Source organism: Nymphalis io, chromosome 3 (assembly GCF_905147045.1).
Source record: "Nymphalis io chromosome 3, ilAglIoxx1.1, whole genome shotgun sequence".
Lineage (NCBI taxonomy): Eukaryota > Metazoa > Arthropoda > Insecta > Lepidoptera > Nymphalidae > Nymphalis > Nymphalis io.
The window spans coordinates 8,954,854-8,970,641 of NC_065890.1; the positions used below are offsets into that span (position 1 = coordinate 8,954,854).

At 35.7% G+C, this 15,788-nt stretch overlaps 1 protein-coding gene across 1 annotated transcript; it reads left to right on the forward strand.

The window, feature by feature from the left end:
* Positions 1-244: 244 nt before the first annotated feature.
* LOC126780905 (importin subunit beta-1) lies at positions 245-9,735 on the forward strand. Its single transcript, XM_050505594.1, has 10 exons — positions 245-410; positions 904-1,145; positions 1,243-1,423; positions 3,017-3,276; positions 3,495-3,681; positions 3,755-4,896; positions 4,983-5,153; positions 5,228-5,350; positions 5,613-5,905; positions 7,179-9,735. Coding segments are annotated over exons 1-10 (2,658 nt in total). The 5' UTR covers positions 245-352; the 3' UTR covers positions 7,180-9,735.
* Positions 9,736-15,788: the final 6,053 nt, after the last annotated feature.

A 15,788-nucleotide genomic window follows, 5' to 3' on the forward strand; every position in this document is an offset into this window, starting at 1 on the left:
TAGACTTAGTGTAAAAATAATTAACTTAATCATGGATTTTAAGCTGTATCTATTATTTAAAAAAATTATTACTTTTAGTCTTGATTTTATGTAATTATATATACAACAAGAAAAACAAAATTTATAAGAAAAACAAACTTCAAAATATTGCATATGAAATTAAAACCTTTGAGCTTTTTTTATTTGGCCTTATGATTTGAAACATAAGCCATAAATTCTTGTGAAATTGATATAGTCTATGGGTAACATTTTGTGAAATTTGTGAGTGTTCGTTCGTGTGCCGGTTGCCAATTTTCTTCGGTTATTAGGTTTCCAAATAGATTTAAGTTCAGCTAGAATAAAGTGTAACAAAATGCTGACGGAAACGACGTTAACACTCATACAAATATTAGAAAAGACTATATCACCAGGTATGCAACGCTTTCTTTAAATTCTATGAGCATGGCGCTTCTTTATTGTCAACTGACTTTTACAGTACGTAGCACAAACGATTATTACATAGTAGAAAACAATGTTATTAATGTGGGAGAGTACTTAAGTACCGAGGTAACCATTAAAGTTCCTGGTATTAATTATAAAACTTTTGATTAAAAAAAAGTCAATGTTAAAGGGATTACAACGTAACAAATTAGTACTGGACTGTCATGTAAAGAAGTTTCTGGTCGGTAGCATTACATCTGGACAGATTATTTGTGTAGTTTTTATTTAATTTATAAAAACTCTATTGTGTGGCAATTTTTAAGTTTATAACTTCGACTTTTTCCATGAATTAACCTCACCATGTGTTTCTCCATAATGCTATTAAATGTCTGGCTTGTCTTGTATATCTAATAGGAATTAGATTACTGTTACCTCTTATCTATAATGCAACATTCTTTTAATGTCACTAACTACTTATTTCAGATCGAAATGAATTGGAAGCAGCTGAAAAATACCTTGACCATGCAGCTGTCACCAACTTCACAACCTTTATCAAGATGCTGTCAGATGTGCTGGTACAAGGGGGAAATAGCCAGGTGGCTAGAATGGCTGCTGGATTGCAGTTGAAAAATCACTTGACATCCAAAGATCCCACTTTAAAACAACAATATCAGCAACGATGGCTAGCACTACCTGAGGATATAAGACTTTATATTAAAAAAAATGTAATAAATCTATTTAATGTTATACTTTTTTGCCTACTAAGATATACTAGTATTGTTGTGCAATATATTTTAATTGTATTTACATTTCAAATTTTAGATCTTAGCAGCAATAGGAACTGAGAATAGTAGGCCCAGTTCTGCTGCTCAGTGTGTTGCATATGTAGCAGTGGCAGAGCTTGCTGAAGGACAGTGGAATGAACTCATTCCCATGCTTGTAGAAAATGTTCTGAATGCTCAATCAACAGAATTGAAGAAAGAAGCAAGCTTAGAGGCTATTGGTAAGAATTTCATTTTTATTAAACTATATAAACAAATATGCAAAATTTTGTAAATTGGATTATTAATTATTTCTTTTTAAATAATTGTAAGTCTATTAAAAAAAACATTACATAAATGTATCAATATTAATTTTCTATCTGTGTCAGTTAAAATTTGAATTGAGTATAAATTATAAGTGACCAGACAAACAGGTTTTTTTTATATGCATACTACTTTTGAGTTTTTATAAAAATATGTTGATCTCATACTGAAATAAGACATTAAACAATTATTGTATACATTTATTTATCAAAAATATTTTTTTTTTCTTTAAGTACTCAACAAAATGAACATTCATTCTATTTAAATAGCATGTTCTGAAAGTTTAAATAAATAGATTTTGTAGTCACTTGATATATAATCACAATATATACTTTACACTTACCTATGTAGTTTTTTAACAATTTTAGTTTTTGGATTAAAGAATTTCATACAAAAGTTATGTTATATCAAAAATATCCTGTAACTGTCTGTTTGCTAAGCCTTGTAAATGTAAAGAAGAAAAAAAAAACAAAGAAAAAAAATAGTAATTTTAAATCAAATTTTTGAAAATACAATTTCAATTTTTAATTTGATGAATATCAAAAATATTATCTCAAAGATTTTTTAACAATATATATATTTGTATACTTTATTTTCATGGCTAGTGTTAAGAAAAATTGTAGTTCTGTATTAAGATGTTATGATCAGTATATCATAATTATTGGTAATAGATCTCAAATAACTCATTTAATACATATATATAATTAAAAAACGTTTAAACAAAAATTTTGATATAAAAACATGCAATGAAAGATCCATTTTGTTTGATTGTTGTTGATGTTTTACTACATTAACGTTTTAAAATTGCCCTAAATATGCAAGTAAATACCAAGGTCGTCTTCCACTTCTCTTTTGTACATGGTTGTGTACAATTAAATACGATTATTTATGAGGCTTCAAAAATATATTTGTTTTTAATAATAAACTAAGTAAAGTACAGTAAATAAAATTAATCTTCTATACAAATAAATATAATTGAAGGTTCTGTATTTCAAAATAACTGCCACTTTTAATTTAATATGGCTAAAACATAACTTGCAGAGTTGCTAAAACCAAAACTTTTTCTATTCTATTAAAAGATACATATAATAAAATTGCCTGTTTTTAAGGTATTAAGGCTATTTGTTACATACCAGATATTTCTTTATTTAAGACCATGCTACCTAAAAATTAAAATATTTTATAAGCATAATTTAGGCAGATTTGGGAAGATTTCGTTACAAACAAACAATTTCGTTCCATGGTGTAGACGCTGTAGGTTTTGCTAGTCTTAACTAATATAAATAAGATTATGAAAATTTACATACTAACATAAAAACATTTCATACAAACATTTACATACATAATAGTATACTGATCTTTAACATCTTTAGATCTGATAGCTGTTATGATTGAATATTGAGTGGTGTTGAATGTGGTGCAACTAGCTTTTTTATAATGGACATGAAAGGTAGTCCTGTACCTTGCTTCTGGTTGATGTAATTCTCTAAGTATATTATATTTGTATACAGGTTATATATGTCAAGAAATAGATGCCGAAGTATTAACAGAAAAAAGTAATCCAATTTTAACTGCTATTATCCATGGAATGAGATCTACTGAACCTAGTAGTTACGTTCGCCTTGCTGCAACACAAGCACTGCTTAACTCACTTGAGTTTACAAAGGCTAATTTTGATAAAGAAAATGAAAGAAACTTTATAATGGAAGTTGTTTGTGAAGCAACACAATCTAGTGATATGAGGATAAGTGTAGCAGCACTTCAATGTTTAGTAAGTATTATATTTTTGAGAGTACCATTATTTGTTGCTAATGTCTGCTGTTCAGCTTTTGTTTAACACAAGTATAAGTGTGTGTGAGATGAAAAAGAAAATTAGTAACAAGTATAAGTACCCTTATTATGTTTAAAAAAATGTATTATACAATTTTGAGAAATTTGAGTACATACATGATGCATATTTGTTTTTTATTGACATAATCTTTTTTTTAGGTAAAAATTTTAACTCTATACTATCAATACATGGAACCATACATGGGACAAGCTTTATTTCCTATTACCTTAGAAGCAATGAAGTCTGATGTTGATGAGATTTCATTACAAGGTATTGAATTCTGGTCAAATGTAAGTGATGAAGAAATCGATCTGGCTATCGAAATGGCTGAGGCAGCAGAAGCAGGTAAAGATTTTAGTTTTTTATATAATATTTGTTTTATAAGTGTTACTCACTAATCATTTTGTTAACTTATCAGGCCGCCCACCTGTCAGAACATCCCGATTTTATGCCAGAGGAGCACTACAATATATTGCTCCAGTTCTTATGCAAAAACTCACCAAGCAAGACGACTCTGACGATGAGCTTGAGTGGAACCCATCTAAAGCCGCTTCAGTGTGTTTGATGTTACTTTCAAACTGCTGTGAAGATGAGATTGTTCCTAATGTTTTACCTTTCATTCGCACCAATATCAAGAATGAAAACTGGAGATATAGAGAAGCTGCACTAATGGCTTTTGGTTCCATATTAGGGGGGCTTGAAGCAAATACTCTTGTTCCTCTTGTAGAAGAAGCTATGCCTACTTTGATAGAGGCTATGTATGATTCCAGTGTAGCGGTGAGAGACACAGCCGCATGGACAATTGGCAGGATTTGTGAAATTGTTCCTGAAGCAGCCATCAATGACACTTACATTAAACCACTATTAGAGAGTCTTGTCAGGGGCCTCAAGGCTGAACCTCGCGTAGCCGCAAGTGTTTGCTGGGCATTCACCGGTCTAGCTGAGGCGGCTTATGAGGCTGCCGATAGTAGCGACTCACATCAACCAAAAACTTATTGCATGTCATCATACTTTGATTACATTGTTGAACGTCTTTTGGAAACAACTGATCGCCAAGACGCAGCACAACATAACCTTAGATCAGCAGCTTATGAAGCACTCATGGAAATGGTTAAAAATTCGCCTACTGATTGCTATGTCACTGTGCAAAAAACTACAATGGTTATACTGGAAAGGTTGCAACAAGTGCTACAGATGGAGAATCACATTTCTTGTCAGGTTGATCGGTCCCAGTTTAATGATCTACAGAGTCTCTTATGTGCCACTTTACAATCCGTGCTTCGGAAGGTTACACCTGAAGATGCACCTCAGATATCTGACGCGATAATGACGGCTCTGTTAACAATGTTCGCTGGTAACGCAGGTAAGACAGGTGGCGTTCAGGAAGACGCTTTAATGGCGGTCTCTACACTGGTTGAAGTATTAGGCGAAGGCTTCCTTAAATATATGGATGCATTTAAACAGTATCTTTATGTCGGGCTCAAAAATCATCAAGAGTACCAAGTATGCGTGTCCGCTGTTGGTGTAACAGGCGATATCTGTCGTGCCCTAAAGAGTAAGGTAAATTATCTTGTAATATCATATAACACTTATCTCATATCTAATATGATGTTCAAGATTGTAATAGTTATATTTGTGTTTTGCAGGTGCTGCCATATTGTGATGAAATCATATTTCTCCTATTAGAAAATCTCGGTGATCCTTCTATTCATCGCTCTGTGAAACCTCAAATTTTATCTGTATTTGGAGACATCGCTCTAAGCATTGGACCTGATTTTAAGAAGTATTTTGATGTGGTTATGCAAATGTTACAACAGGTTGGTCATTGGACTATTTCTTATTATTTGATTCAACAATAACTATCCATACTTGTTTCTTTTTTAATTTACAGGCCAGTAGCGCACAAGTCGATCGTAATGATTACGACATGGTTGAATACTTATGTGAGTTACGAGAAAGTGTTCTGGAAGCTTACACAGGTATCATTCAAGGATTGAAAGGTGCAAGTGGAGAGGTGAGCTTAATATGGAAATTAAATTATTTAACTTGGGGTACTTATAAAACATCAAATACCTATAATAAACTGCTAGAAGAATAGTAAGAAATACATTTTTAACAGACTTTATTATATAGTTAAAGTATTATGTTTTATAGAAGTCAATAACATATAGAAGATTATAATATATATTGACTTTGTATAGTAATTAAATAATTTATCTATTAAAATCGGCTAGGAGAGAACGACATCGATAAATAAACGTAAACATCGGGCGCAGGTGCAGTCGGACGTGGCGCTGGTGGAGCCGCACGTGGGCGCCATCGTGAACTTCATGATCCAGGTGGCTTCGGAGCCCGAGCGCACGGACGGGCACATGTCGGTGATCGCGGGGCTAACGGGCGACCTGTGCACGGTGTTCGGGCTGCGCGTGCTGCCCATGCTGGAGACGCGGCCGCTGCTGGACCTGCTGCAGGCGGCGCGCCTGTCGCGCACGCCGCGCACTAAGACGCTGGCCAACTGGGCCACCAAGGAGATCCGCAAGCTCAAGCAGCAGCCGCCCCTCGCTAGCTGGTACGACCCCGAGCCGGCCGTCTAGTCGTTACGTCCTCCATATCTGTTACTTATAACGATAGCGGCTTAATTTAGTGAGGTCTTAAACATAGATAGATTTAGACATTCAAGTAATATTACCGATTGTTGTATCGCTAATTATTTAGGCCGATACGATTAATCAGTTATAACTTCACGTGTAATATGCGCGTGTGCGAAAGTTTAAAGTGATACATAGAGAAACAATTAATTTTTTCTTAATAAAAGTCATTTTTTTTAATTTTTAAATTATAGTTTTCAATGGTCATACCATTGAAAACTATAATTTCGAAAGTTACAAATATTATGTAGTAGTGATTCTATTGGTCTTTCTTTTTCATTATTTAATATATTGTAATGTTTGACGCATAAATGCCGTGTTATTTATGTTATTGATAAAAAAAATATGTTAATCTATATAATCTTTTCTTTATCAACAACATAAAAAGTTGGACGTAATATCAAAACAAAATAAAACTTTTAAAATGTGTCGCGCGGACATTAGTAGTGTCAGAAAATCAATGGTATCAGTCATTTTTATTGGAAATCAGATCAATAGATACGAGTCAGTGATATGGACATGAAACACATTTCAATACACACATGATCGTTATATGGCATGCCTAGTTAATATTAAGTGTCCCATTTTTGTTTCGAATTTTTCTACTCTACTCATAAGACATATATTCTTTATTTTTCAGTACAGTACAGTGTATAGAAGTATAAAAATAAACGGCTCATTAGAAAATAGCACTTAGAACTCTCTTTGGCCAGTTTCTGTTGATGTTATGTTTTACTCTATTCCAAATGGTCCTATTCTAACAGATTTTGGAACGAATAATATATAATCTATTCTTTAATCTTGTTTAAATAACTTGTAACTGTCCTACTGATTGGGTAAGGCCTCTCTTTTTTGAGAAGGTTTGTACTTATTCCACCACACTTATATAATACTGATTGGTCCTCACACAGTTATACATTATCGCCGAGCACGAGATGAATTATATAAACAAATTAAACATATGAAATTTTAGTGGTGCCTGTTCGGGATTGAATCTTTGCTTAAGATTCGCGTGTTCTTTAGGACTATATTGGCTATATCATAATATGTATACAGACATATATATTAATAAAGTCGTTGTTTTTTTTTAGTTGAATTGTAGTAATAAATCTAATTGTTCTTGCTCTATATGCGACTTAATTTAAAACATAATTAAGTAATAATTTATTCTAATAAATTTATTTTTCTGCACAGATTTGAAACAACGTGGAACAACAGTGATGTAACGAAGTTTCAGACAACTTACTGCTGGTAAACTCAAATATAATATTGGGAGGTCATATCATGTTATTATTTGTAAGTCGTTAGGTGCATTATTTGTAGGCCTTAGAGAATGCTTCTTTTCGTTACTATTTTAAAACTAATGATTGAATAACTTGCTCTCTGTGACATTGTCTATATTAACTTGATAAAATATTGCATACATTGCATATTATAATCATGTCTATTATTAATTATTTGAATTGATGCGTAAGATCTAACAACGGAATTATGGATATTTTCAAAAGCGGGAATTATATTTCGAATTTGATAACTATTTATACTATATAATATGTTGTTAATAATGTTTTAAAACTTAGGAGCCAAGTGCTAAGCGCTGAGCTTCAAATCTTGTAAAAATCAAATTCGAAATAGAATTTTGACTCGTTTATTAAAATAATTAATTATATTGATTTTATGAGTTACTTGTTGTTATATCTTAAGCAAATGATATGTCGCTTTTGATATTTAATGGAAAATTTTCTATTATAGATGCATTTATCTATATATATTCACATCGTATAATATTGTAATTCAATGCTTAATATGTTTATAATAAGCTGCTTCCGACAGACGTACAAGAAATTAATTTTATTTGTGTATCACAAAGTGATCAACGTGCGGCCAATGCACCTAGCGCAGTATATTTAAAACATTATGTAAAGCCTCACCGTTATCATTTCATAATAATCTTAATAAAGAAAACAACGTTAAAGCATTTTCCTATTCGGTATTATAGATACAGACAGTGGCTGTGGTATCTTTACTTATGTGAAGCGAAAGAGAATTGTATGAAAGTTGAAGTATGTTATTTTAGGCATGCACATATGCAAGGGATTGTGAATTTTATAAATTATTATTGTTTTGTAAGATATTTGAAAGGTATTATGGACGACGATGAATGTTTGTGAGATGTGTGTGCGATCAGCATTTTGTAAACTTAGACATGTTTATCAGCCCTGACGAAGGTTTGGTATTAATGTATAAGGTTCCGTCGAAGTTACGAGCGAGACTTAAGGACGCCATATTGGTGTAACATGCTTTTTATTCATCATAACTATTTGTATAAGAAATCGTCACTGCCGACCTCTACAAAGAAATCAAACTATTAAATATATAATTTTACAAGCAAAAAATATTTTTTATATTTGCATGTTAAAATGTATTTTCTACAATACTTATGTAATCATTTTTAAATTTCAAATTAACTTTAAGTGCTTATTACTAATTAGTAATTCATTAAAATTAAAAATGCAACAAATTATAATAGCATATAATATTGTTTTTACTAAAATTAGAGATAAATATTTAAACAATTCTATGTGAAATTATTACATACTTGATTTATGTATTACATAAATTAGTATATTATGATTTATCTTTAAATATTATATTGTTATTATCGTGAAATATTGGTTAATATTATTTTTGTGATGAATAAAAAGACACTCTGCCTTTAGTCTCGATCTCATGTTTTGTACATATGTAATTAACAGCTCTTTTTCCTTTACATGGTACGTTTTATTGGCGAAACATTGGCCAAAATCAAGCACTGACACTAACAAATTATTGTATAAATAATTAATTGTGCTTCCGTCGTTTTCAAAGTTATCTTATAAAGATTTGTGTTCGAATCTCAAATGAGTATAGTGTAAATTTCTTTCCAGTTTTATACGGCTAGTTTGTTAAACTTACGTAATTGTCGCTTGTGACTATTAATTAATAATTAACATTATTGAATCCTGTTTTTCGTTTACAATTCACACGTCAGTGCCTTTATGCATTCGAAGTTTTTATCGGGTTCGTAATTTCTTATCGCGTCAATGTTAAACATTCGCGGAATATAATTTGTAACGGATACTGAGCGAAAAATCTATTTTCCAATAACAGTAGTTGTAACATTATGGACTGAAGAGCTTGATAAAAGCAGATTGTAAAACAAATTGTTTTAATTTAATTCGTATATTGAGTGTTTGCTAGTCTATGAGCATCACTGACAGGGATGATGTTTGCGCGAATTATGCAAGATTTTTTACGAGATGTGTGTCGTTACTTCTAGAGCTCATAAACATGATATGGACGTGCTTTATAATATGAACCAGTGACTGATTGTATACCGTCTGCCGAGCTCGAAGCTAGGAGATACCGTACGATGTTTATGAGACTCATTGGTATTGTGTTTTTACATAATATGCGTATATATGCTCATGTAATACGTACTGATTGATAATTTTTTCATTAATCTGTTATATTATGTAGATACTTATATTAAGGATGATAGGAGAATATGTATGAGGACTAGTGCCATGCCATGAAAGGTTCTCAATTAGAATCATAGGCATCTGAGTCGATGAATACCACCCACTTTTCCTGCGCGAAACAAATATTGTTTAAAATATTATTTTGTTACATCTTTTGATTTCTTTTGTTTTGCTCATAAATACTATCCTGTAAACCGTTCTACGATATTAAAAGCAATTTTAAAGTTAAACCGTTGTTTTTTTCAATACCTAGATTCGGTTGTATATTTTGGGTTTGTATACTATATTTTTGCCGTGGAGTACCGGCTTAGAATAGTACTCCCCCAATCTCATCCCGTGGGTGTCGTAAGAGGCGACTGAGGGACGGGGAAAAGGGGGGATGGGCAGCAGCGTCCCTCCCATAAACATCTTACCCCCCCTACTGCGCTCGCCAACACGCCTGCCCAGCGCGGCGAGTATGGGCAAACCCCTCCATTAATGGCAGATGCGCCCAAAAAAAAGGCCCCCAGTTACCGGCAAGCCCGCTAGGCCCGACCAAGGTAGCGGTCGCGGTATCGGCAGGGCAGGGGGTGCTAAGAATCACCGGTTCACGGCAGGCTACCGTATAAAACGACTGAAAATGGCAACGTATAATGGACGCTCGATGAGGCTGGACCATCACCTCGCCGAATTAGAAGTAGAGTTAAGTCATATAAACTGGCATATACTGGGGTTATCTGAAGTCCGAAGACAGGGGGAGGACACGATAACTCTAGAGTCCGGTAACTTACTCTACTTCCGCGGAGGTGATAACCTCTCCCAGGGTAGTGTCGGTTTTCTAGTCAAAAAGGATCTCATTAGCAGCATTGTGGAAATCAGTAGTGTGTCGAACCGGGTAGCGTACCTTGTCCTAAAACTTTCCGACAGGTACTCCCTGAAGGTCGTGCAGGTATATGCGCCAACTTCGACATACTCTGATGATGTGGTCGAAGCGATGTACGAGGACATCGCAAAGGCCCTCAACGACACCTCGAAGGCCCACTACAATGTTGTTATGGGAGACTTTAATGCTAAAGTGGGAGTACAAGATAGCGGTGAATCGAAAGTCGGACCTTACGGCTTGGGCTGCAGAAATCACAGGGGGCAAATGCTGGTAAACTTTCTCGAAGCACAGGGGCTTTTTTTGATGAATTCTTTCTTTCAAAAGAAGCCTCAGAGGAGGTGGACCTGGCGAAGCCCCGATAACGTGACAAGGAACGAGATAGACTTTATCATTTCGAATAAAAGGCACATATTTAGAGATGTTTCAGTGATCAACAGGTTTAATACCGGAAGTGATCACCGCTTGGTTCGAGGCACTCTAAATATCAACTTAAAAGCCGAAAGATCGAGAATGATGAGGTCTACTCTCCGACCTACCATGCTCCAAGCTGCTCAAGGCTCCGAAAAGTTCCAAATGGAACTTCAAAATCAATTCACCGCGTTGGAAACCATAAGCAGCATTGATGAGAGAACCGACACGCTGGTCAAAATACTGCAAAACACATCCCGCAAGTGTTTTCCGCCACAGAGAAGAGACAACGCACCAAAACTCTCTGCTGAGACACTCGAGCTCATGAGAAAACGACGAGAACTACCATCGTTTTTGTCAGATAAGGCCTTAAACCGAACAATAAAAACGCTGACGCGACGCGATCTCCGACGCTCCAATACCCGTGCCATCAAGGCTGCGATTGAGCAAAATCGGGGATCGAAAGTGTTCGCTCGCAAGTTTGGGAGGCCGCGTCTGACAAAACTTAAAACTGAAAATGGTGGGGTCGTTACCTCTAGGCCTGAGATTATCGGAGAAGTAGAGAGGTTTTATGGGCAGTTGTTCTCTTCAAGATCGGATAAACCCGTGGGAATCAGTATTGATGACCAGCGCGCCCCTCTTATGCGCCATTACTCCGAGGAGCTCCCGGTCGTTGACCAAGGAGAGATTAGGGCGGCTCTAGAACAGCTTAAAAACAACAAAGCTCCGGGAGATGACGGAATCACAACAGAGTTGCTTAAGGCAGGCGGGACTCCGGTCCTGAAAGAGCTAGCAAGCCTCTTTAATTCCGTCATCCAACATGGCAAGACCCCGGAAACTGGAGCGGGAGTGAGGTGGTACTGTTTTTCAAGAAAGGTGATAAAACCCTCTTGAAAAACTACAGACCAATCTCCCTCCTGAGTCACGTGTATAAGCTGTTCTCAAGAGTCGTCACGAACCGTCTCGCCAGACGACTTGACGAGTTCCAGCCCCCAGAGCAAGCCGGCTTTCGATCAGGCTACAGCACCGTGGACCACATCCATACTGTTCGGCAGATTGTGCAGAAGACCGAAGAGTACAATCAGCCGCTGTGTATGGCATTTGTGGACTACGAGAAAGCCTTCGACTCCATCGAAACCTGGGCAGTGCTCGACTCATTGCAGAGATGTCATATCGATTGGAGATATATCGAGGTACTGAGATGTCTGTACAACGCCGCTACAATGACTGTCCACATCCAGGACTGTAAGACGAAGGCGATCCAACTGCGCAGAGGGGTGAGACAGGGGGATGTAATATCCCCGAAACTGTTCACCAACGCGTTGGAAGACGTTTTCAAAACGCTGGATTGGACTAGGTATGGAGTCAATGTAAACGGCGAGTACATCTCACACCTTCGATTTGCCGACGATATCGTCATCATAGCAGAGTCGCTGGAACAACTCACCGAAATGCTGCGTAGCCTAGGCGAGTCTTCCCGGCGTGTCGGTCTCGGTATGAACTTGGACAAGACCAAGGTCATGTTCAATAGGCATGTCGTGCCGGGACCGATATACGTCGAGGGGAAACCTCTCGAAGTTGTTAGTGAATATACCTACCTAGGACAGGTAATACAAGTCGGTAGGAACAACTTCGAGAAGGAAGCCGATCGAAGAATTCGCTTGGGATGGGCAGCATTTGGCAACCTTCGTCAAGTCCTCAAGTCGTCTATACCGCAATGTTTGAAGACGAAAGTCTTCAACCAATGCGTCTTACCTGCCATGACATACGGTGCCGAAACGTGGACACTAACTGCGGGACTAGTCCACAAATTCAAAGTCGCTCAGCGTGCTATGGAGCGAGCTATGCTCGGAGTATCTTTGAAGGATAAGATCAGAAATGAGATTATCCGGAAAAGAACCGGAGTCACCGACATAGCTTGCAAAATTAGCAGGCTGAAGTGGCAGTGGGCTGGTCACGTATGTCGTAGGACCGATGGCCGTTGGAGCAGACGAGTCCTAGAGTGGAGACCGCGAATCGGCAAGCGCAGCGTAGGGCGCCCTCCAGCCAGGTGGACCGACGACCTTAAGAAGGTGGCGGGCACCAACTGGATGCGGAAGGCGGAGGACAGGGAGCTTTGGCGCACCTTGGGAGAGGCCTATGTTTAGCAGTGGACAACGATTGGCTGTTGATTGATGATTGATTGATACTATATTTAGATTTTTTTTTTAAATTTGAAAAACTTTTGGTATATTACCAATAATGTTACGTTTATTGTCAATTATAATTATCTTTATAATTTTAAATATTCAGCTGGAGATACAGCAAATATTTTACCGTAATACATATTATTATAAATTATAATGATAAAATTACAGGTGAATAAATTGTAAACTATTTAAATAAACCATACCATAACAAAAAGTCATTTATTTGTAAAATAAACCATCTAAATATTAATTCTTTATTACGCCCCTATTGTCCGACACTATTGAAAATTTCCGTCAATTAATTCTCAATAGCAGCCCGGGGTTAGGTTGGAAGCTGTGTGCCATCCATGCTTAAGAATTATCTACGAGAAACTGTTGTTCATTTATTCATCAATTAAAACTTTAAGCTTAACATAATCTGTACTTATGAAATCGTTTTTCTTGACAATCAACGCACAGGCAAAACTGTGCTCAGTCTACAATATTGGAATTTTATACTTGTGTTTATTTTATATACGCTAAGAAATAAATTTTAAAAATTTCATTTGTCGGAACGGGCTACTTAGCATATTTTTATGTCCAAAAAAAATGAATAATGAACACGATCTCTGCTTGTACTTAATTTTTATTTTCAAAATGGGCTTTAACTTGACCCTGCGCTCATTCAGTCTGGGGTAAAACGTACTTTTGTATTGGCTCTAATGTAAATTAGCCATCATAAGTGCCGTACAATTGGTCCGTGAGGTAGCGTTGCATTTACACAAGTCATAGTAGCTGATGTTGAAAATGATAGTTGATCTTATATAGCTAATAAACAAACCGACTGTCAGCTGCTCAAATAGCGATGGGTTTGGCTGTGGGAGGGTGCGAAAGTGGTCACGGTAGCATGCGAAAGCGATCCCGTGGCGCTCCTCGTTAAGACGGAAAGGGTACCGCTGGTTTTTTAGTGGGAATTCGGGGCGCACTCGGTGCCTTGGACACCGGCGAGCCCCACATACACCCCCACTGTTCCCGTGGGGGAAAAGCGTAAGGCGTTTTTCCAGCGTCAAAAAAAAGGGTGCGAAAGTGGCAAATTAACTTCGATCACTAATAAGAACTAGATACACAGTCCCGTACAAAAATCATTTTAAAACTGTCCCTTAATGTGTTTATGTAGTTGTACTCGAAACAAACACATTAATGCATATTCAATCTTAAGATCATCGCTTAAAGTTTTATTCACACTCAACACATATTTACACGCACACATATTTCGACCGACAATAGCTGGTCTACACACATTACAAATGCAACGTTACGTGGTTAACTTAAAGTAGAATTTAAAAACGGTAAAAAAGGCAATAAAATTTTACGAGGTAGGCTCGCCGCTAGCACAAGGATTGAATGGAGCCGAACTGTTCAATATATTTATTTTCATACTCAAATTTGAAATGCAATTTGTTTTATTGTATATTATTTATATTTATGTCAAAGGTGTGTTTTGTGTTATAAACATAATTTATTATTAATAGGGAAGGACATTAATAATCAATAAAACCAAGATAAATATAGACAAAATTATTTATTTACATAATCAATCATCAAAATCAAAATATAGTTACATATTTATCACTTTCTAAAAACATGCTTTGAACATACAACACTTCGTTGAGTCGGCTAAAAGAATTCTTCGAATCTTTGACATGCTATTATAACAGATATCCATTCGCCACACCGCTCAGGATCTAGAGGAAAGCTAAAAACCATTATAAAATCTCTTATCATCAATTTAAGCTTAAGCTTTAAGCAATAACTCTTTAATTCTCGCTTTGGAGTCGATGCCAAGCCTTTAGATGGTCTAGTAAAAACAAGAACTTGGCTTTAGTTGGTTTTGTTCATATACGTCTAATTTCAGAGCCTATTATAATCTTTCAAAAATAAATTTGATTCAAAACTGTCCATTAATCACGGAATAATCGGTGTATAAGCATAAAATAAAAATCGATTCAAATTGAGAACCTTCTTCTACTTAGTCAGTTAAAATTTAAATCAATAATATTTTACTACTATATTTATAGACACAGTAAAGAAGTTAATTAGACAAAGGAAATGCATCGTCTCCACCAAATGGAATAGAAACAACCCATGTAACCCGAAGAATTCAAATGGGTACGCGATAGTATGAATAACACGTTTATCAAAAGTCTTTACAATTGTCATGCTGTATATATCGTGGTGTTTATTGCGATTTATGTTTCAAAAATATTTTTCAAAGATTTCCTAACGAAATACCAGTATTTACAATACAGTGATAACAATTATATAGTGGTAATATTAATACCTACCGAAAATATGAAACTTCATCCATTTTCAGCGTCCTAGACGTGTGATTTCTGCATTTTTGAACGAGCATCGAGACATGTTTACTGTCGGCGCGTCCGAATGGTACTACATTAAAAGCGCACCCAAATGTTCAAATGGGTGCTCATTTGGTGAGGACGTTTTTTGAAGCTGATTGTGTATCTAGTTTTTATTAGTGATCGAAGCAAATTAAAGAAAAAAAAAGTAATAGAATGCCGGCTGAAACTTTTCTCATGAATAATTAACATCATACTGAGCTTGAAAAAAATCGTCAACTGCACAGTAGAGGGGGATTTATGTATCAGCTGGTTGCATGAACTTGTAAAAAAATATGAAAAATAAAGTCATAGTACGCCGGATGAAATCTTACTATGTCATTGTTCAAATATTTGAGAAAACAATCATCAGCTGACGCAGTAAAGATTTGGTCGAGAGGTAGCGTTGTTAATATAAAAGTCGTAGTAAGCCTGCTGATGTTGACATA

What these genes read in the sequence shown, in the direction of transcription:
- LOC126780905 (XM_050505594.1), top strand. Translation starts at nt 353, where the DNA reads ATGCTGACGGAAACGACGTTAACACTCATACAAATATTAGAAAAGACT. An exon ending in GGCTGAGGCAGCAGAAGCAG is followed by an intron (nt 3,682 to 3,754) that starts GTAAAGATTTTA and finishes TTAACTTATCAG; the next exon opens with GCCGCCCACCTGTCAGAACA. An exon ending in TGAAAGGTGCAAGTGGAGAG is followed by an intron (nt 5,351 to 5,612) that starts GTGAGCTTAATA and finishes CATCGGGCGCAG; the next exon opens with GTGCAGTCGGACGTGGCGCT.